Source organism: Lithobates pipiens, unplaced genomic scaffold (genome assembly GCF_037356315.1).
Source record: "Lithobates pipiens isolate NorthernLeopardFrog02 unplaced genomic scaffold, aLitPip1_a1.2 Scaffold_19, whole genome shotgun sequence".
Lineage (NCBI taxonomy): Eukaryota > Metazoa > Chordata > Amphibia > Anura > Ranidae > Lithobates > Lithobates pipiens.
This window is the reverse complement of record NW_027507764.1, coordinates 146,092,304-146,116,856: the sequence shown is the minus strand read 5'-3', so window position 1 is coordinate 146,116,856 and position 24,553 is coordinate 146,092,304. Positions and strand designations below refer to the sequence as shown.

Here is a 24,553-nt window from a genome sequence, read left to right as displayed (position 1 = left end):
TGGAACTGGTTAAAGCAGTATTAAACCCAAAACGAAAAATGTAATATTATTATTATACAGGTTTTATATAGCGCCAACAGTTTGCTCAGCGCTTTACAACATGATATATATGCACTTTACCAATCACTGGATGTAGTTTTTAGGCTTTACCCATGTTTTTCAATTGGCGATCTGGCCTGTAACACACCTCCTGTGTGTACAGACACTACTCTGGATAAATGAGCACAGGGGGGCAGATTTGCAAAGCAGCATGGTCAGTCGGGCGGGGGCGAGTGTCAGATGTACTAGCGGATTTATAGTGGTTGTAATCCTCAGACATGAAATATGAAAAAGCATATCCCTCTATAGGGTGTCTCAATCCAGAGCACTAAGTGTCCTTTGTCTGCTGCCCCATTCTGCCTAGTTTGTCTAACACCAAGAGGTAAAAAGGAGTTGGCAGAAAAGGAAGATGGACGGCCGCACTCCAATACAACATCTTTATTGTAAAACATAATCCATTCACCAACAGAGGAGCTGTACCTGTGCCTCTGTTGGTGAATGGATTACGTTTTACAATAAAGGTGTTGTATTGGAGTGCAGCCGTCCATCTTCCTTTTTCTACTAATTGCTTCTGCTGAGCCTGCACCCTTCATCTCCATACTAAAGCTGATAAGAGATAAAGCTCCAGCACACTGCCTGTGATTGACAACCTTAGCTCTGTTCCCATGTGTTGTGTGAAGGGGGGGGGGGGGTCACTTTCTTCAATCAGCTCACACTAAGCTCTGCAGAGTGTAACTTCAGCTGTCCGCCCGCTGCTTTCTGGAAGCTTAGGCAAGCTGTATAAATTCTGGACTTTGAACAGATGTAGACAAGAGAGGGCTGCAGATAGACTAATACTAAATAATCTGTTACAGCAAACAGTTTTTTTCCCTGAGATAAAAAGCTTTACCTAAATAAATATAAAAAATAAAATAAAAGCTGATAATTTTAAGTACTCCTACCTCCACTCTGGAGGAATGAGCACAGGGGCACCTTTGAACAGCAGCATTGTCAGTCTGGAGGGAGGGGAGCATTCGACGGAGTAGCAGATTTAAATACACTAACACACTGAAGACAAATTCCAGCTAATACTTTAAAATCAGTTACAGCAAACATTTGTTTTCCTTTTGAGATAAAGGTTTTACCTAAATAAATAAGTTTGTTTGGTTTTTGGAGAAAATCAGGTCACCCATAGAGTCCCCACACACAGGGAAACATAGAAACTCCATGCATAAAGTATGCTCAGCAGATAGACAATGAACCTGTATCCTCACCAAGACAAACTCTTTTGTCTGGATATTTCCCTATTTACATTTACTGTGCTGTTCTGTCTTATGCTTTAAAGCAGTGTTCCGCTTAAAACAAAAAAACTAAAAAAAAGTCAGCAGCTACAAATAATCGGACACTTACCTGTCCAAGGGTCCGGCGATGTGGGGGATTGAAGCCCTGTTTGTCTCCCTCTCCGCTCGGCGGCTCCGGCATTTTAACTGTGGACGCCCAGCTTGTGGCTTCACAGCCGGGCACCGACTACGCATTTGCGAGCCGCGCGCCGTGACTGGCCACGCAATCATCCGGCACCTGTCACTTGTCCCAGATGATTGACAAGAGGGAGGGGGGAGAGGCGATCTCCCTTCCTGCACCGAGGGAAGTGACATCAGGAGCCCAGGCGCTGAAGGAGGTAGACTATGAGGGATCCCCTAGCAACAGGCATTTAGAGGTGAGTAAAAAAATAATATTTTCTCCAAATGTTTTCATTTTTTTTTTAAGCCTTCAAATGGATGCTGGACATGAAAGCTCCCACAGTGAGAGGTTAAAGTATATTTGCTGGTATCATATTCTGAAAGTGCTACTGGTGCCACATCATACAGATCAATGCTTGATAACTTAAAGGGGGTTGTAAACCCTTGCGGTTTTTCGACTCTATGCATTGAGGTGAAAAACCTCTTGTAGTGCACCAGCCCCCCAGAATCCCCTTTTACTTACCTGAGCCCAATCGTTCCTGTGCCGGGGAAGAGCACACCGATCCAGCCAGTGTCTTAGGTCCTGATTGAATAGATTGATAGCAGCGTAGCTATTGGCTCCCGCTCCGGTCAATCAAATCCAATGACGTTGGCACCTGGGGGGGGGCGGAGCCGAGTCCTGCTGTCTGTGTCAATGGATGCAGCAGCAGGACATGGGAGCATGCCCCCATGAGTGCCCCGAGGGAGCGCACTTCTTCAATGGGGCACTCAAGAAGAAGAGGAGCCAGGAGTGCCACTGAGGGACCCCAGAAGAGAAGGATCGGGGCCACTCTGTGCAAAACCAACTGCACAGAGGAGGCAAGTATGACATGTTTGTTTTTTTTAAAATAAAAGGGGAACCTTTAGTCATCCTTTAAGAGTGTTGCAGTAAACTGGAGGGAAGGTGTGATCCATCTAAGCAAGGATGTAGAGATGTCCATCAGCATACCTTTCTTGTAGAAAACAAAATTGTCTTTTATTTATTTATACGTGAGTGAAGGAAGATATTTATAAAGCAAGTCTGAAGGGGTGAGGGGTAGTATAAGCCTAATTTCATTGGGCTGGTTGGGTTGGTGCTGACTATAGCACCTTGAAATGTGAGTGGCAAATTTATATTTTTAATCCTTGTTTTGACTTTTAAAAAAATGATATCACACTATTCTGGATTATTATCTCTCCCTCGGTCTCAGTTATTAATGTTTGAGGAGATCAGTTGGTGGTGGTTTCCCATATACCATTCTTAAGGTGGGACATTGTGAAAACAACGTGCAAAAAGGTTAGTACCCTATGACATCATAGATGCTATTGGTAAGCATGCATTTTGTACACTTTGTGACTGGAACTTTCTTCAGCAAGATTTACAAAACATTTTTGGATTGTGCAATATTTATTAATAATTCTTATAAATAAAAAAAAAACATCACCTTTGGTCGCTGAAGTATATTTGGATTGTTTTTTATCCTTTGTTCAAATGTAATGATCACATATGTCTTAGCGCCTTGCTTTTCATTGGTTCACTTTTCAGAGGTGGTTTATTCACTTAAAGGGGCAGCTTCATATTTTTCAGCATATTTTTGATTGGCACCAGGGCTTACTAATATTTTTCACACTGTGCATGAAATGCATGCTGAGATCTCTGTCATTATTTTCAACATCATTGTTGTACACAGCTATGCATTCTGATCCGTTTGTTTAAAAAAAAAAAAAAAAAAAAAGGTTCTGCAAGCAGAATTTCTACTACATTTTGCACAATGCATGCACTGAAAACCTGTCAAAAATTCACATAAAATGCCACTCCTTTTGAAAAGAAACAGTGTGAACTGTCTTTTAATTTAAAGGCAATGTCATTTTTTCAAAGTATTTAAAATTACACTACACATCACAAAAACTATATGGTGTCAACTACAAACTGTCAAATTAATCTTAAACCTAATAAAAATATATTATACTGTACTTACATGTATTGCAGTGCACAAAAAGTGAAAATAAATTCCAGTGCACATGTAGATGTCTTCATGACATAACGCGTAGGGTGGAGCCTATTGACGCAATCCAGAGGTGGGGTTTTACAAACACTTGAAAACAACAAAAGGAGGCATCTCCATGGAAGGCACTTTTTGCTGTATATACTCTACATTTTTTTCACAATCTGGATGCACCATCTATTGTGAGTTTTTAGATTTTTTAAAGTGAATTCATAGTTTTAATGCAAAGCAATGAGGTAGGTTTCTTTGTTTTCTCTGCTTGAGCCATATCTATGCTACAGATTTTGAAGGGAGCCATCTGCATCATATATATATATATATATATATATATATATATATACACACACACACACACACACACACACAGTGCCTTGCGAAAGTATTCGGCCCCCTTGAACTTTTCAACCTTTTGCCACATTTCAGGCTTCAAACATAAAGATATAAAAATTTTATTTTTTGTGAAGAATCACCAACAAGTGGGACACAATTGTGAAGTGGAACGAAATCTATTGGATTTTTGAAACTTTTTTAACTAATAAAAAAATATTCGGCCCCCTTGCATTAATACTTTGTAGAGCCACCTTTTGCTGCGACTACAGCTGCAAGTCGCTTGGGGTATGTCTCTATCAGTTTTGCACATCGAGAGACTGAAATTCTTGCCCATTCTTCCTTGCAAAACAGCTCGAGCTCAGTGAGGTTGGATGGAGAGCGTTTGTGAACAGCAGTTTTCAGCTCTTTCCACAGATTCTCGATTGGATTCAGGTCTGGACTTTGACTTGGCCATTCTAACACCTGGATACGTTTATTTGTGAACCATTCCTTTGTAGATTTTGCTGTATGTTTGGGATCATTGTCTTGTTGGAAGAGAAATCTCCGTCCCAGTTTCAGGTCTTTTGCAGATTCCAACAGGTTTTCATCCAGAATGGTCCTGTATTTGGCTGCATCCATCTTCCCCTCAATTTTAACCATCTTCCCTGTCCCTGCTGAAGAAAAGCAGGCCCAAACCATGATGCTGCCACCACCATGTTTGACAGTTGGGATGGTGTATTGAGGGTGATGAGCTGTGTTGCTTTTACGCCAAACATATCGTTTTGCATTGTGGGCAAAAAGTTTGATTTTGGTTTCATCTGACCAGAGCACCTTCTTCCACATGTTTGGCGTGTCTCCCAGGTGGCTTGTGGCAAACTTTAGACGAGACTTTTTATGGATATCTTTGAGAAATGGCTTTCTTCTAGCCACTCTTCCATAAAGGCCAGATTTGTGCAGTGTACGACTGATTGTTGTCCTATGGAGAGACTCTCCCACCTCAGCTGTAGTTCTCTGCAGTTCATCCAGAGTGATCATGGGCCTCTTGGCTGCATCTCTGATCAGTCTTCTCCTTGTCTGAGCTTAAAGTTTAGAGGGACGGCCAGGTCTTGGTAGATTTGCAGTGGTCTGATACTCCTTCCATTTCAAAATGATTGCTTGCACAGTGCTCCTTGGGATGTTTAAGGCTGCTTTCACACTGGGGCGAGAGCAGCGTCGGCGGTAAAGCGCCGCTATTTTTAGCGGCGCTTTACCGTCGTTTTAGCGGCGGTGCGCGGGCGCTAGCGGGGTGGTTTTAACCCCCGCTAACGGCCGAAAAGGGGTTAAACCCGCCCGCAAAGCGCCCGCAAAGCGCCGCTGCAGCGGCGCTTTGCCGGCGGTATTGCCGCGGTGTCCCATTGATTTCAATGGGTAGCAGCGGTAAAGGAGCGGTGAATACACCGCTCCTTCACCGCTGCAAAGATGCGGCTGGCAGGACTTTTTTCACCGTCCTGCCAGCGCATCGCTCCAGTGTGAAAGCCCTCCGGCTTTCACACTGGAGTTAAAGGGGCCGGTTTTTTTCAGGCGTTACACAGGCGCTATTTTTAGCGCTGTAACGCCTGAATACCGCCCCAGTGTGAAAGCAGCCTAAAGCTTGGGAAATCTTTTTGTATCCAAATCCGGCTTTAAACTTCTCCACAACAGTATTACGGACCTGCCTGGTGTGTTCCTTGGTCTTCATGATGCTCTCTGCGCTTTCAACAGAACCCTGAGACTATCACAGAGCAGGTGCATTTATACAGAGACTTGATTACACACAGGTGAATTCTATTTATCACCATCAGTCATTTAGGACAACATTGGATCATTCAGAGATCCTCGCTGAACTTCTGGAGTGAGTTTGCTGCACTGAAAGTAAAGGGGCCGAATAATTTTGCTAAAAAAGTTAAAAATATCCAATAGATTTCGTTCCACTTCACAATTGTGTCCCACTTGTTGGTGATTCTTCACAAAAAATAAAAATGTTATATCTTTATGTTTGAAGCCTGAAATGTGGCAAAAGGTTGAAAAGTTCAAGGGGCCGAATACTTTCGCAAAGGCACTGTATATATATATATATATATATATATATATATATATATATATATATACACACACACACACACACACACACATACACACACACAAGGGTTCTTTAAAGATTTTCTGCACTTTTTTTTAACTCTATTAAATATAATACATATTTATTATGTTTGAGATGAATTTGACAATTTTTTCTTAAAGTGATACTAAAGTCTCCTTTTTTTTTTATTTGTTAACCACTTCAGCCCCGGAGGATTAGCTGGCCAAAGACCAGAGCACTTTTTGCGATTCGGCACTGCGCCGCTTTAACTGGCAATTGCGCGGTTGTGCGACGTGGCTCCCAAACAAAATTGACATAATTTTTTCCCACAAATAGAGCTTTCTTTTGGTGGCATTTGATCACCTCTGCGGTTTTTATTTTTTGCGGTATAAACAAAGATCGACAATTTTGAAAAAAAAAACACAATATTTTTTGCTCTAATAAATATCCCCAAAAAATAAATAAAAACATTTTTTCCCTGAGTTTAGGCATGTATTCTTCTACATATTTTTAAAAAAAAATCACAATAAAATAAGCATTTATTGATTTGTTTGTGCAAAAGTTATCACCTCTACAAAATAGGGGATAGTTTTATGGCATTTTTATTAATATATATATTTTTTTTTTTACGAGTAATGGCGGCGATCTGCGATTTTTATTGTGACTGCGACATTATGGTGGACAGATCGGACAATTTTGACACATTTTTGGAACATTCACATTTATACAGAGATCAGTGAGATTAAAATTGCATTGATTAATGTGTAAATGTGACTGGCAGTGAAGGGGTTAACACTAGGTGGAGCTGTAGGGGTTAAGTGTGTCCTAGGGAGTGATTCTAACTGTGGGGGGGCTGCGTGTGACACATCACTGATCATGCTCCTGATCACAGGGAGCTATGATCAGTGACAGTGTCACTAGTCAGAACGGGGAGATGCTTGTTTACATTAGCATTTCCCCGTTCTTCCTCTCCGTGAGACTATCGCAGGTATCCCTGCGGACATAAAGTACGCGGGCCACGCAATCCGACTCACGGAGCTTGCGGTGGGCGCGTGCCTGCTATGCAAGCCCTGCGAGATCACGTAGTATATCGTGATTTCGCGCAGCGGAGCCAACCTGCTGCAGTAAAACTGCGGCGGCTGGTCCGCAAGCAGTTAAAAATAACAAACATATTATACTTACCTGGCCTGTGTAGTGATTTTGCACAGAGCAGCCCGGATCCTCCTCTTCTCGGATCCCTCTTTGATGCTCATGGCCCCTTCCTTCATTTGAGTGCTCCCACAGCAAGCAGCTTCCTGTGGGGGCACCCAAGCCAAGCTGCAGCTCCCCCGTGTAATTTCAGACACGGAGCTGCAGCCCAGCCCTGCCCCCTTTCTCTCCTCATTGGCTGACTGACTGATTGACAGCAGTGGCAGCCAATGGCGTGGCGCTGCTGTCTCAGCCAACGAAGCTTGAAGTCCAGGGCAGCCTAGACACTCCTGCATCATTGCTGGATCTAGATGGGCTTAGGTAAGTATTAGGGGGGCTGAGGGGGACTGCTGCTGCACACAGAAGGCTTTTTATCTAAATGCATAGAATGTATTAAAATAAAAAACCTTCTGACTTTACAACCCCTTTAACATCATATACATTTTGTGAAGTGTATAGTAATTTTTGTGCAGCTCTAATTTTGTTTACACATTTTTGCCAATCGTGAAATTCACTCACTAACTGATTGCAGCTTTATCATTGAGGGTTAGATTCAGGGCCAGATTAACATAGGGGCTAGTGGAGCTGCAGCACCAGGCCCCTTCCATAAAATAGGCCATGGATGGCCAAATGCAGTTTCACTGTTATTTTCTGTCACTTGTAAACACAGAAGCCTGGCTTCTGCGCTACAATTGACAGCGCGCTGCTCAATGGCTTTAGGAGGGGGGGGGGGGGGTGAGGACCGCCATTTTACAGAGCGGCCGGGGATTTCCATCTTCCACTTACCCGTTGCAGCCGAGTGACACATGAGGTCCCGTGTCCCGGAACAGCTGAGCCATCCATCATAGGAGCCTACCCGGTCCTGGAGGGGGGACCTTGTGTGTCACTCGGCCCATTTTGTGTAGACCGGACGCGGCGGCTCTCCTCTTCAGATGCCTGGGAACACCACTGCCAGCTGAGCCAGGTAAGGCTAATGGGATGGGGCCAGACACTGATGATGAGGCTGCATTGATGGGTATTGATGGCTGGGCACTGATGCAGCTGTATTGATGGCTGGGCACTGATGAGGTTGCATTGATAGGCAATGATGAGGCTGTATTGATGGGTACTAATGGCTGGGCACTGATGAGGTTGCATTGATGGGCACTGCTGGGTGGCCACTGATGAGGCTGTACTGATGAGCACTGATGGGGCTGCATTAATGGGCACTGATGAGGTTGTACTGATGGGCATTGATGGCTGGGCACTGATGAGGCTGTATTAATGGGCACTGATAATGAGACTGCATTGAGGGGCATTGGTGACTGGAGGTTGCATTGATGGGCACTGGTGGCTTGAGGCTGTGTTGATGGGCACTGGTGAGGCTGAGCTTATGGTCACTGATCAGGCTGCATTGATGATCTGTGTATTACGCTCTCCTGAACCCAACGCTCTGTGTGTTACACTCTCCTGAACCCAGCTCTCTGTATATTACGATCTCCTGAACCCAGTGCTCTGTATATTACGATCTCCTGAACCCAGTGCTCTGCGTATTACACTCTCCTGAACCCAGCGCTCTGTGTATTACACTCTCCTGAACCCAGCGTTCTGTGTATTACACTCTCCTGAACCCAGCGCTTGGTGTATTACACTCTCCTGAACCCAGCGCTCTGCGTATTACACTCTCCTGAACCCAGCGCTCTGTGTATTACACTCTCCTGAACCCAGCGCTCTGTGTATTACACTCTCCTGAACCTGATGCACAGCCCTTAAGGCCCACCAAAATCCCTGGTTAGATTAGAAGCATGGAAAAACCTATCATTTAATATCCTGATATGCGACTGTTTTATATCCTCAACTAGGCTCAAATGACCACACAGTCACATATTCCCGGGTACACAAACACATGCTCATGTGTCTATTTATTTCATAATTATTTTTTCAGAATTTGAAAGCCCACACTAATCCTGGTATCCTGGAACTCGTGCTTCTTCTAAACTAACAGACTTCCACACAGATGGAGGACCAAACTAGCCAGCGCTTGGGATATCTTTTGTCTTTCCAAGGCTTTAACTTTGTAGTCAACATCACAGCTGCAAATGTATGCGCACAGTGAACAGAGATGTAAATAACTGCTGTTTGTAGTATTGTTCCTCTGCTGCTTAGACATGGCAAATGGCCAGGTGTTGTATAAAGCAGCATTTCAGCAAAGGGAACCATTCATTGCTGTTCTGTGATGAAAACAGTGAGACATCTTGATGCTCTTGGAGGAAGTGTCTGACTGCCAACTTATAATGTAGAGAAAAAAAGCGCATAATTTTTCTAATTTGTGCAAGATGTATGGAACAGGGGAAAGCTGATAAAGGCTCAAAGCACATACACAAAATGCAGACGTTTTGTACTCCTAAAAAATTAATTATTAGAGATATTCATGTAGTGTTGGTGCTATGTACAGAATATACGAGGAGCAAGAAAACTTAAAGGTAAAAGTCACGATTTTAAGGTGTAATTCGCCATGCCTTAATTCCTCAACTTCATAATGGCTATGGACTATTAATGTCACTTAGGTAAAAAGACTTCTGGATCGCTTTTTCTTGTTCACACAAGTCTATATGAATGTAAAGTTAATTGATAGCTGACCTCCAGACACATGGAAAAAAAAAAAAAAAAAAAGATACAAATGATTGCAGATCTGCACTAAAGCAGGTTTGCATTATATAGCATAGTTACAATGACCCAGCTTGGTACAACGTAAATATGCAAATGCCATACCTATGGAACCTGCGTGAAGGCTGGAAATCACTTTAACAGCCTCTGCTACAACAGTGATCGCTGCTGTTGTCCAAGTCCTGCTCTGAATGGCTGCCCTGTTGCATAGTAACCACAGGGGTTCGCCCACTGGGCAGCACGAGCACCATTCACAAAACACCTTGCATTATTCTCAATTAATGCAAGGCGTTTTCTCAGTCCAGGTGGAGATTGTGGTATCACTGCTCCGCCTTGTCCAATCAGAGAATGCCTTGCATTCATTGAGAAAAATGCAAGGAATGTTGCTTGTGCTGCCAAGTGGGCGAACCCCTGTGGTTACTATGCAGCAGTTCAGCATGGGACCCAGAAGACAGCAGTGATCACTGTAGTAGCGGAGAATACTACAATGACTCCTAGCTTTCACAGGGATCCTACAAGGAATTGAATATGCATAGTTACAACGTTGTACAAGCCAGACCAATGCAATTATGCTTTAAAATCCATACCTGGAATTCAGCCTATATACATCCTTAAAAACCTGAATTTTGCCATACCTATATATTCCATATCTTGGAGTACAGTACAGGATGTAAAACTTGAATTCATAGGCCATAAGTAATATGCCTCTACTTTCCTGTAATTGGATATTGGCAAATATTTTGCTGGGAATGCCCCCACTGCACCCTCATATAACCTTGACCATTCAGTGGGACTCCAGTTTTGTAACCATCAATAAGGCGAAAGAGAGAACAGAGGGGAGGGACCTGTGTCCCTGTACTGTACTCCAAGATATTTAATTTTGTTTTTATTAAGATTATTTTTATTGAAAATTTTCAAAAATACAGAGCGAGAGAACAAGGAATCAAATTTGTGTAGAGTTATACATGTCGGATAATACGATAACAAAGTCATATTCAATTGAGTATTGAGTAATAAGCAAGTTTGTAAGTATTTATACAGACTGCTTACAAAGAATAACAAAGACAAAAGTATCTGAAAAAAGTCAACATGTAAATCTCTAGCAGTATAAATATGTATAAGAACCTGAATCCCCCTCTCTCACCCTTTATCTCCCCCCCCCCCCCCCCCCAAGCCAATCAAGAGAGGGGGCAAAAGGAAAAGGCAACCATAACTTGGTGACATTGTAGGGAAAAAAAGACAAAATAGAACAAACAGCCTCTGCATTAGGGGTGAACCCGATGTTCAAGTCGAACATAAGATCAACTTAAACATTTGGTGTTCGCCGAATACAATTTGGGGTGTTTGCAGCAAATTCGAAAGGGAGAAATCAGAAGTGCTAATTTTAAAGGCTTATATGCATGCTATTGTCATAAAAAGTGTTTGGGGACCTGGGTCCTGCCCCAGGGGACATGTATCAATGCAAAAAAAGGTAGTCTTAGCCTTAGCTTGTATCTACTTAGGATCCTCGTCTGCATCTACCTCTCCTTCCTTCACTATTGTCTTAAAATAAATCAAGATGTTTAGGGTCATACACTTGTATAGTCCCCGGTAGTGGGGAGGCCAAAGGTTCTAAAAGGGCAAAGCGTTTTTTCAAAGAAATCAAAGTTACAGTGAAATCTGCCAAAGTCAGATAAGCCATCTATTTTAGGACTGAGAAAGAGATACAATTAGAGAAAGGGAGCTGTGTTATTATATGACTTTGCTCCAATGCAGGGGATCAACCTAAGCATTTTGCTCATTATCCTGAATGCCATTTGCTGCATAAGTGCTATTGGGCCCTTTTTTCTTCGCCCCTCTGCATGTCATCTCTGCCATTCCTAATTGAGGGGTGCTCACAAAACATATGCAGACTGACAGGGTTTTTGTGTGTCTAGAAAAGAAGCCACTATAACCAAAATGCTGACGGATGTTCTGTTGCTGTGTCTCTGGAAAAGCAGGCAGTTGCGTTCTCAGCAGAAATGGCAGATGGAAGTACATCAGCCTGAATCTTAGTAGCAATGTGGAGTAGTGGGGGGGGGGGGGGGGGGGGGGACACCAAATTTAAAAAAGGTAAAAGTTATAGAAACATTAACTTTTGCCAATGTAGAAGAGACTTCTACAGACCGCATTAAAAACCTGACAGGGGTTCTAATCCATCTCCAATCTGTCCAAAACTTAAAAAAAAAAAAGTTATGCCTTTAGTTACACTTTAACTAATAGCAATGTTAACCAATTTTAATGTTAATGTTTCATTTTATTTTTTTAAATGGAGTATCACACAAGTTATATATGACAAAACAGGCTAATTTCGCCTAGCAAAATTTCACATTTTTTTGTGTCTAGGAGACACGTGAAGAATGACAAGAAACCTCCTGACTTTAAGGCAACTGATATTTTCTGTGGTACACAGTCTTTCAGTTAGTTAATCTGAATTTGGTTCTCCAAATATGTTCTAATTGTAATATCCATATTTATCTTATTTATAGAGCATTTGTTTGTGAAACAAAATACAATTTATGTGATAATGGCCACCTCCATAGGCACCTACAAAATGTGTTTGGCAGAGCTCCAGTAGGATTAGACCACGCTCTGCTTTCCTGCAGTCATGCAGATTGTATGTCCTCTGGAGCAGACATTAATGGCTGCACACAAAGCCTCTAAAATATAGAAAAGTATAACTAATATATCAGTAACAGGGGTTTCCGGGAGCATCACTGCTGGCAAAACATGAAGGGGTGTTGTTTCATATAGAACTATGCCACACATATGTTTCTGGATGCTAATATAATCCTAACAGCAAAAGCAACACGAGCATTAAACATATCACTGCTATAAATAGCAAGAGACAGAAGCAGTATGGTGAGATAAGCATTATTTTACAGTCAGATACATGCAATAATAATGCATTCAGAGGCACAACTTGTGTATTGTATATTTTTAAGTTATGCCTTTGACAAACTTTAAATTCTACTTTAAATTCTACTCAAGACCATCACAAGCAGCTCTGGATTATATCTAATGCTGGAAAAAAATGATAGCCTAAAAATGCCACTTCAACGTGAGTCAGGCCAGTCCATCATTAGCGCTACGAAACCTATTGAGAAGGTTTACCATTATTTGTTTAGATTTTTTTGCCATGTCATTGTGCCTCTACTTATGATGTGCACATAGCATAGAAGTTTAAATGACTGATCTAAAATTTGTTTTCTGGAATGTCAGAAAATCTGTAAATTTAAATTACTTAACAAAAAAAAAAAATAGCTTTACTCTTCTTAAAGATAAAATACCCCATCACATGAATCCTTTATTTTCTGCCACTTAGCCCCTACTCTGGACCCATTTCAGTCATGGTAACATATCTATAATATCTTGGATTGCTTTATCAAGTTGATCAAAATGCCCTTTTGTTTTCAAATGACTTCACCATGTTTGGGTATTACGTTCACCAGTCCTACCCATCTTTTTTGTAACATACAACATGTGGTCTTATATTTTACTGGAAAAGGGCAACATCAGTCTACTCCTATAAACAATGCAATGTACCCCCATCCCCACTACACGGAATAGCCCACTTACTACTGATGTGAAGGTAAAGATTTTTTTTTTTTAAGATAACTAATTTCCAGAACTCTACCCTAATGCACTGATAACATATTCTTCAGCCCACCAGGTGTCAAACTATGGAGTATTACAGTGGTAGAAAACACACCAAAATAAGAGAATCTATCCACTATCATCACATAAATATTCAAAACAAAAACCCATTCCCCTGACTCCTATGCCACTGAATCTTCAAATGCGCTAACACCGCCTTGACCATTAACCTTTTACTAACTTTGAATGAATATGTATGCATACATCCGATACCCCCAAGTTGACCTCTTATATTTAACTCTTATAAGTTATATTTATGAGTTATTAATATACAAGTTATATTTAGCTCTGATAAGTTGACCTCTTATATTTTCCCATTAACTGAACACTAAACACTAACTTGTACAATTCAAAATAAAAAACGATAAAAACCTATTGTTTTTGTCCTTTTTAGCAACTAAGCTAAACTATAAAATGCATGGAAAAAACATTTTGATTAATTAAAAATTGTCTACAATCCTTTTGGACACATAAACAACCCTGGATTGACTATGGTAAAAGTCAGATATAGATTGAAGCACCCATTAATAAAGAAGGTTGCAAGTATCTGAGAAAAGAAGAGTTTACACCCGATTCCACCTCATTCACGTTCACCCTCCTGCCCCCTCTCATTCTTTTCTTCTCTTTCCTCAGCCCCCCCTTTTCTTAAGCTTGGCATACACTGACAGGTTTTTTTTTTGCATTCAATCAGCGGGTGGAACTTAAAAAAACAAAAACAAAATGTACATATCAGTACAAGTGATTTTGTTCGGGAGATCTCCCCTGCTGTTCTATTGAATGCTGAAAGCAGGTTCCCCACCCCCCATAATTCACAGATCAGCATTTACAGCCATTGGCTGTGAGTGCTGATTGGATGCTGGTTTTCCAGCATGTCCCTTCAACAGAAGCCGATCGTTGGGGAGATAGCTGTATACAATGACCTAAAGTAAGCCGGTTCCCGTTGAACTGACCAATTTTCAGCCAGTATGTACCCAACTTAACTTAGAGATCAACCTTTGACTCATCCAAGAACATCGTCTGGGTGATCGTTGTCCGCCTCACTTCTAACATCATTCCAGCACTGTAACATTTCAAGAATTCAACTGCTCTTGTATTTTTCTCTCCACAACACATTGTTGAGATATGCAAATTTGAGCTGTATAGAACGTTGTCATCCCAGTATAAAAGTTTCAACTTTTACCCTGTTTAAGCTGGCCATAGATAGGTAGAATTTCAAACAACATTTTTTAGGAAAAGATGGTTCTAAGAAAGCTTATAAATTTTTTCTTAATCATAAGTGGATCAAATCGATGTTCATTTTCAACCAGAGTGACTAGAAAATCCAAAGCAGCAGGATGAAAATTTTTTCTCTAACAAACAAATTTCCAACAGTGTATGTTGTTGTTTGCTAAAGTCCATTCATTCTAAAGTCAAATGTTAAAACCAAACAAAATTTTTTTGAATGACATTTGAACATTGTGATAATTTTCATACAAATGAGAATGCAACTTATTATACACCCGCGTTTATGAGCTCTTAGCTACATTTTTGTCAAAACCCTGTTTAAATAAATAAAACTGAAAAATCACCTTTCTTTTAAACCATCTGTCACAAGTATGCCCTGTACACACGGCCAGACATTCCGATGGAAAATGTGCAATCGGATTGTGTTGTCAGAAATTCCAATCATGTGTAGGCTCCATCTGACTTTTTCCGTCGGAATTTCTGACACACAAAGTTTGACATCTGGATCTAAAATTTTCCGACAACAAAATCCAATCGTTGAAATTCCGATCGTGTGTAGACAAATCCGACGCACAAAGTGCCACGCATGCTCAGAATAAATTATGAGACAAAAGCTATTGACTACTGGCCCGCTTATAGTTCCGACATACTTGTTTTACGTCACCGCGTTCTGAACAATTGGATTTTCCAACAACAAGACAAGTTTGAGCCAACGGCTGTCGGGAAAAAATCCAATGGATTTTGTTGTCAGAATGTCCGATCGTGTGTACAGTGCAGCAGTTTGCAGTGTACTGGCTGTGATCTAACTCCTGTATTCATCAATAAAACTGAATAAATTTCTCTAAGAAATAGCTACTAATTTGTCACATACACCCCTGGGTGAGACTACAAGTGGCCAAGCCAAAATATTGTTGCAGGAATGATCCACCATTCTCATAACATAAAAATTTGTGTAGACTTCATTTTTAATGGAGTCTACAATTTTTTTCAAGGAAACAGCTGTTAAAATACAAGGTCAATGCCCCTCACACATTTAAGCTAGAAAACTCAGGGGTCAAACATGATAAAGGATGGGAATCAAAAGCGACCACTAAGGCTTTCATGAGAATTGCTGGAAAACATCAGACCGATGAAGGTTTGTTCCTTTCTACTCACACAAAATAGCAAAAAAAGCTTGGACTGCTTTTGCACGGAAGTTTACTGAAGTTCACATATAATATCTAGGCGGGTTTGGAGGCTGCAATGACAATGAGCATCTCTCATCCTCTTTTGTCATGAAAGATTGATGTTTACTTAAGGCCTATTACAGTGCTGTATGTCATTCCTAATTGTTACAGAGTGCTTCCTGACAACTAGAGAACCAACCTTGTTGGCTTGGCAAATCAAACAAAGCAAAGCATTAGCTCTGGCAATAAGTGTAACTCCAGACTCCAAGGCAGGTATAGGTCAAAGAGGTCTGCCAAGACCATGCTCCAATATTTTCAGTTCTACCTACCAAAAAGACATCTAGAACACCTACTTGGGGTCTTAATGAGATATTATTACAAGACCCCAAGGTCAAAGCAGATGTCCTTAATGAACTGAATACTTTGACATCAATTAGGATTTCATAGATAACCCTCTCCCCACTCTGGGCTGCTCACAAATTCTATATAAGGGGGATATTAAAATGATTTTAATTAAACATGGCCACAGGGCTAAATAACTAGGAGAAAATAAAGCTAGCGTACTTATTTAGTAAATTACACAAACTTGAACTGAGCCAGAATCAAACCTCCGATAGACTGCTTGAATCAAAACTTCTAGACAACACAGATTAGGGACGACTCCCTTTGCAAAGCTAAACACATACTCATGAAAGTGCAACACTCTTTTTACAAGTACAGGGCAAGTGTGGTCGCTTATTAGTGAATGCCCTGCAATCCAAAATTACCAATGATATATCCCTGTGGTGTCCTCACCATAAGGCATGTAGCTCTGTTCTACTCCAGATAATGTGGACACTTTTTGTTCTTACTAAGCTAAATTATATAACTTACAAACACCCGCTTCTGACTTCCAACACACACTCAAATTGTCAGCTATTTCACACCATTTATAGGCCGTGGTGCTTCCCTCTGTTACGGAGAATAAACACAATGCTCTCATCTCAACCCTTGGATGACCCCCCAAAGGGCAAAGCTCCTGGCACAGACAGCTTTACAATTGCATATGATATAAATTACCACCCCCAACACTCTTCTTATTTTACAGAAGCCTTTTATGCCATCACAGAAGGTCATGCTCTCCCCCACCAGATCTTTCATGGACCAGTATTTCAGTTATTCCCAGGAAATGATCCTCTCCTCTGTGCCAGCTACAAGCCCATTTTCCTCTTAAATTTTGACATCAATCTGTTCACTGAAATCCTTGTGAATAGAATAAGTTCACTTCTTCAACATATCATCTCTCCAGATCAAGCAGGATTTATCCAATCCAGAGAAGCTAAAGAGAATGCTATAAGAACTTTAAATGTTATTGCAAAGGCGAATACATCCAACACTGCCTTGTTACGCCTGTCCACTGACGCTGAAAAGGCCTTTGACAGGGTGGACTGGGACTTTCTTAGAGAAACCCTTAAGTGTGTAGGGATACCCACACCTATTTTGTCTTGGGTAGGTGCCCTTTATTTTACCCCATCAGCCAGGATAGATCGACTTCAGTACAACCAGCCCATAATTAGATTGAAATGTGTCTGGTTCCTGCTTAACCCATTGAATTTCGACCCGTCTATGGCCAGATTAAATGATTCTTTAGTTATAATGAACTATACAGTGTATTAGAGGACTACAGAGACTGTACTCAGGGCCCTTATGTGCAACCACCAAGCCGTCAGGTAAGGAGAGAGTAAAATGAAGTGCTTTACCTTCAGTAAACACACCAGTCCACTTAATTTTACAGAAAATGTGTTTTGCTTTCGCCAGATTTATATTTTCCTCGATGTTCACTCAAATAAATTACCTGTACGCACATGAAAAAAGGTTTTCTGGCATATGTGCCTTATTTGCATATTTTCCTTAACTATCTTAGCCTAATTCCCACCACAAGGCCTGATGTACAGATGAAAGTAGATTTTGCTATTGACTGTTATATCTGCAAACCAAGACCTGCAGTTTATGGCCCATTCATAAAATGCATTCTGCAATATGTAACCTGTGATGCAGATATCTCTGCAAAATGCGTCAGTATGTGTGAGAGCTCAGTGATTGGAGAACTAGTCATGTGACTCACCTTTATTTTTTAACAACCATCATTCGAGTTCATACATGGAGATAGTACTAAGTTGAATAAAATAAAGTAGAAAGTGGCAATAGTTTATCATTTAGCCAACAACATGTCTTCCAGTTATGGTTCAGGTGTACTATAACAGTCACACTATACTAAATGTCATCAATTAAATAAAAAATAAGCCATAATCATTGCTTCCTAAAGTATAAAAATGCCAGTAAAAACACAGGAATAAAACCCTAGCTCACTTGTTTTGGCTAGCATGAACAAATAATCAAATAATTAAATTTACAATGCAAATTCTTGATTAGCTCTGGAGATTAATCTTTTATATGAATCAAGTAAAAACCACTATTTTATGATAACTGTACAAATGAGCTAAAACCCTCATAGCACTTTGATTCACATTTCTGTGTGAATGTACAAGAAGTACATGGTAAAATAATTTTTAAAATGATATTGGCTGTGTGCAACTGTTTCATATTGTAAGAATCTTTCACTTTTTACGGAATATTGGGTATCCAATTTACTTTTGAACCTAGAAGCAAATGTTTTTTCTGATTACATTATTTAAATATAGCATAGGTATAATGGTATGGAAATACAGAATAAGGATAATGGAGCTTTGCTGTATTATGTATGCATATGTGACCAATCAACAACCTGTTCTAGCAAATTACCAAGTACCAAGTTACCGAACCCAAACTGTATATTTTTGTTATGTACAGCTCCCTGCAATCCAATTTTTCCCTGATGTGTGCACTACTAAAATGCATTCATAATCCACCAGAAAATAGTTAGAATGTTGCCGGTTCCTATAAGATTTTTTTCTCAAGCACTGTTTTATAATTGTGCATCTCTGTGAAGCTGTCTTTTCTGATCTCGGCCCCATTCTCATTAAAATTCATGGAGCTGGAATACAACACACTATAATGGCAAATGTTTTGTGGATACCTGAATTGACCATCGCATCTACATGGGTTTGTTGGATAGCCTATTCCAAAACTATAGGCATTATAGTGGTTCTACAGCTAAAATGTTTTTTTTTACCTTAATGCAATCCCTGCAGTGTGCCAAGCTGCACTGTGTGTGTCAATAGATACACACAGCCTGACTTGGCAAAGAGCCAAGCAGCTTGCTTTGGTGGCAGACACAGAAGAGGAGTTGTCGAGAGCACCGGCAAGGAATGCCAGAAGAGGAGGTTCGGGGCTGCTCTGTACATTACCATTCCACAGAGCAGGTAAGTATAACATGTTTGTTATTTTAGGGGGAAAAAAGCCTTTAAACCCACTTTAATATGGAGCAATCACTCCCCCCCCCCCACACACACACACACACACACACTAGGTGGCTATAACAGCTTCTCTTCATCTAGAAAGGTTTTCTACAAGATTCTGGGGTGTCTTTCAGGAAATTAGAAAATACAATTTAATGGCAGCAGCTCTGATTAGTTTGAAACTAGCACTTTTACATATGGCAGCGTGACTTCAACATATCTTTAGAATTTAATGCAATAAAAGTCGCATTTTAAACCTGAGTAGCTGAGCGAATTTTTTTATTTTTTTTGGGCCAACTTGAAAGTATGGTCGGGACTCGCTTTGTGGGAATTTGCGCCTATTCAGCCCTAAAAACATTTGTGAGGTCAGGTAATGATGTTAAAAAAGAAGATCTGCTTTACAATTCATTGGGATGAGGTAACACAATAATGACATCACTTCTGAATTTTTTTCTGTCTTACGAGAATTTTCATACTTTAGTAACCTCTTCACTTTCGATCTGGAGACTAGCATGCAAAAAAAAAAGGTCTGTGCACGCTACGCAAAATTTCCACACCAAACTGGCCAAGGCAAGCCTTTATAGTGCTGGCTTTGTGCACAGGGGCACAGTCAAGTTATGACAGAAAAGGGCCTTCCCCAAACAGCTGCCATGAGGCTGAAAGCACATGATCGTCTATAATAACTTGCACCATTAACAATACCCTTTGCTGGATACACCTGAAATCTATAAATTGGCACATTTGATGCATATTCAGTAGTAGTAGCAGCATATTTGGTAGTTACCTTAAATAATAATTCGCTAGTGTTCTTAGCACAATAATGGAGCTTCACATTCCCCATTCGGAAACCTCTGCCTGTTGTCTCTAAGGCTTTGTGAAGGTCAGCAACATGTAGTAGTATAGAAAACAAAGGATTGATTCCTACTCCACCAGCAATTAAGACCAAATCCACTGGTGAGTCTGCTGCCTGTGGATCAAAGAAGAACTCTCCTCCTACTCGTAATGCTACTTCTGAGCCGAGGGAACACTGAAAGAGAAAAGAGAAGCAAAAAGAATATAAGCAAGGACACCTGAGAAAACCTGTACATTTAGGGCAAACACACAGACACCATGTGTAAAATAATATCTGTATACTAGTGTGTGCTTGAGATTATATATATACATACACACACACACACAATATCTCACAAAAGTGAGTACACCCCTCACATTTTTGTAAATATTTTATTATATCTTTTCATGTGACAACACTGAAGAAATTACACTTTGCTACAATGTAAAGTAGTGAGTGTACAGCTTGTATAACAGTATAAATTTGCTGTCCCCTCAAAATAACCCAACACACAGCCATTAATGTCTCAACTGCTGGCAACAAAAGTGAGTACACCCCTAAGTGAAAATGTCCAAATTGAGCCCAATTAGCCATTTTCCCTCCCCAGTGTCAAGTGACTCATTATTGTTACACGGTCTCAGGTGTGAATGGGGAGCAGGTGTGTTAAATGTGGTGTTATCGCTCTCACTCTCTCATACTGGTCACTGGAATTTCAACATGGCACCTCATGGCAAAGTACTCTCTGCGGATCTGAAAAAAAAAGAATTGTTGCTCTACATACAGATGGCCTTGGCTACAAGAATATTGCCAAGACCCTGAAACTGAACTGCAGCATGGTGACCAAGACCATACAGCGGTTTAACAGGACAGGATACACTCAGAACAGGCCTTGTCATGGTCGACTAAAGAAGTTGAGTGCACATGCTCAGCGTCATATCCATAGGTTGTCTTTGGGAAATAGATGTATAAGTGCAGCCAGCATTGCTGCAGAGGTTTAAGGGGTGGGGTCAGCCTGTCAGTGCTCAGACCATATGCAACACAATGCATGAAATTGGTCTGCATGGCTGTCGTCCCAGAAGGAAGCCTCTTCTAAAGATGATGCACAAGAAAGCCCGCAAACAGTTTGCTGAAGACAAGCACACTAAGGACATGGATTCCTGGAACCATGTCCTGTGGTCTGATGAGACCAAGTTAAACTTATTTGGTTCAGATGATGTCAAGCGTGTGTGGCGGCAACCAGGTGAGGAGTACAAAGACAAGTGTGTCTTGCCTACAGATAAGCATGGTGGTGAGAATGTCATGGTCTGGGACTGCATGAGGGCTGCCGATGCTGGGGAGCTACAGTTCATTGAGGGAACCATGAATGCCAACATGTACTGTGGCATACTAAAGCAGAGCATGATTCCAACATGATAATGACCCCAAATACAACTCCAAGACAACCACTGCCTTGCTAAAGAAGCTGAGGGTAAAGGTAATGGACTGGCCAAGCATGTCTCCAGACCTAAACCCTATTGAGCATCTGTGGGGCATCCTCAAATGGAAGGTGGAGGAGCAGAAGGTCTCCAACATCCACCAGCTCTGTGATGTCATCATGGACGAGTGGAGGAGGACTCCAGCGGCAACCTGTGAAACTTTGGTGAACTCCATGCCTAAGTGGGTTAAGGCAGTGCTGGAAAATAATGGTTGCCACACAAAATATTGACACTTTGGACTCAATTTGGACATTTTCATTTAGGGGTGTACTCATTTATGTAGTCAGAGGTTTAGACATTAATGGCAAATTTACACTGTTATACAAGCTGTACACTCACTACTTTACTTTGTAGCAAAGTGTAATTTCTTTAGTGTTGTCACATGAAAAGATATAATAAAATATTTACAAAGATGTGAGGGGTGTACTCACTTTTGTGAGATACTGTATACACATACACACACACATACAGTACGTATCTTAGGTTCCCCATTACTCTCCCATCTAACCATAAACCCCACGCACTTTGTCGAAAAGCAGGCAAGGATTTGATGAAGATGGGCAGAGCTTAAATAAAACAGACCCATAATTACTATAAAAAGAAAACTTGTGGTTAAAAATGTTAGTTAAAGCGGAGGTCCACCCTAAAGTGGACCTTCCGCTCATCGGAACCCTCCCCCCCTCCGGCGCCACAATTGGCACCTTTCAGGGGGGAGGGGGGTGCAGATACCTGTACAGTACAGGTATCTGCACCCACTTACAGGATAGCTCTCTGCGGAAAGGGGCGAAGATTACGCCCCTTTCCGCAAGTGCCAGCCCCTTTCCGCAAGTGCCCCGCTGCCTGCTGGGAAACACACAGATCCCAGAGGCAGCGGGGACCGTCCTTATTGCGCAGCGCGACTCGCGCATGCGCAGTAGGGAACCGGGAAATGAACCCGAAAGGCTCCATTTCCTGATTCCCATACCCAAGATGGCGGCGGCAGCACCCGAGAGACGATCTAGAGATCGGCTTCGGGTGCCGACATCGCGGGCGCGCTGGACAGGTAAGTGTCACTATTTTAAAAGTCAGCAGCTGCAGTATTTGTAGCTGCTGGCTTTTAAAAAAAAAAAAAAAACGCGGAGTCCCGGCGGACTCCCGCTTTAATAAATGTACTTTTCCTTGGCTTCCCTGGATGTCACCATCTTTCTGCTAAGATCTGTGGGAATGCATCAAACTCTTATGATGATGCTATAGCACAGGGATATGCAATTAGTGCACCTCCAGCTGTTCCAGAACTACAAGCCCCATGAGGCATAGCAAGACTATGACAGCCTCAAGCATGACATCCAGAGGCAGAGGCATGATGGGACTTGTAGTTTTTCAACAGCTGGAGGTCCGCTAATTGCATATCCCTGCTATAGCACAGTGCAAAAAAGTCTTCACCCATGATTGGGGCTATTTGGCATCCCCTGGGACCTTGCTGGAAGGATGGTGGCATAATTCGCACATAGGCTCCAGAGAAGCAGGAGTAAGGTTAGTATATTAACTAACTTTGGGATTAGCATTTTGGCATAGGGAAGGGGGTGCTTGGTAAGTAAGAAGACCTTGCATTTTAAGTGCAAAATCCACTTTGAAGCCATGTATTATCCAGAATAATACACCACTATGTAACAGTTTATAAGGCAATGTGAGCTCTTGGGAGCTTTTTAATGGTCACTTACTGTACCTGTTCAACGACTTCTAATATTGGTATAAACCTACAGGGTACATTATCTCCCCAACATACTAATCCTGTGTACTGTGCAGTAAACTTCTGCTTACATTGTCTAGAACATACACTGATTTTATCTAATTTATAATACCACAAATGTAATTTTTCAGCAAGGTCTGAGTGAACAGAAAATCTAAATACAATGTACATGTAGTAAATAATATCCCCCCTCAGGCAATGTTTTAGAAGTAAAGGACCAATATCTTCCATCTGTAACTTGGAAGGCAGATATCTACCATCTGCAACTGGCTGCAAGAATAACATGGTATGGCATTAGAAAACACTTGGCAATTCAGCCTGCTGGCATGGTCACGATTATTCCATGTTAATGAGAGTCTATACCATTGTGTCTGCTTGCTCATCACACGTGAGGATTCTTATGCATATGCAAGCATATCATGCCCGCCATCACATGTGTAATGATAAATATAGTGCTGGTTAGATGCAACTGGACTGCTGAATTTAAACTGGAAAATCAATACTATTTTTGCCAACAGCAGCTAAATAGATTTCACCTCCTTTCCTTAGCAGGTGTGAAAATCAAAGCAACCATCTGATTGGCTGTATTGAGCACTCTTTCCTTTTTTGACAGTTTTTTGCAAACGTGGAATTGTAGTCAATCTTGTTTTGGTTTTGGAAAGATTGGAGAGAGGTCTTGGAATTGTAGGCAATGGACAATGGGAGCACTGAAGACATCCAGTACAACCCCTCCATCACCATCTGTTTTACAGATTTTCATATTGCTACCAATGGGAGGGAGAACTTATATCCCTGTTTACAAATGCAATGCAAGATCTCTTGCTCTAACAAAAAATAAAAGGTAATGGGTTATCAGTTTGTGCTTAGCACAAGGAGTTTATAAGTGAGCAAAGCCCTGAAGAACCTTCCTGTAGTTGTAAAGGATGGTCAAAACTTGAGCCAGGAAATAGAAAATAACTGATGCATCAAACAAGTAATGAACGTGGCACTGCAAATCACTTTGTGTGAACCCAAATAGTAGGGATTTGATGAAATACCTGTTAGATATCAAGTCATAAGAGATAACCTTATGGCGATAGCGACAGTAAAAAGAAAGACAGCCTCACTCCAAACTAAAAGTCATTATTGAAGATTTAATGAATGAGTGGTCCCAGTCATGCAGTCCAAATTACCATCCTTCCTAAAATCCTATACTATTTCCAAACCCTATCCATTCATGCCCCTCTTTCTTCTTATGCCTGCTACAAAAAAAGATACTTTCTTTCATCTGGACCTACAAACTACCCAGGGTCCCTCGCTCCACTATATATGCACAGAATATGAGGAGGACGT

At 41.2% G+C, this 24,553-nt stretch overlaps 1 protein-coding gene across 1 annotated transcript in view; it reads right to left on the bottom strand.

The window, feature by feature from the left end:
- The window catches only part of OXNAD1 (oxidoreductase NAD binding domain containing 1), a 116,823-nt gene that overhangs the window by 18,632 nt on the left and 73,638 nt on the right, over positions 1-24,553 (bottom strand). The window contains exon 6 of the mRNA XM_077491377.1: positions 19,970-20,212. Within this exon, the coding sequence (XP_077347503.1) occupies positions 19,970-20,212 (243 nt within the window). The remainder of the gene's footprint in view (positions 1-19,969; positions 20,213-24,553) is intronic.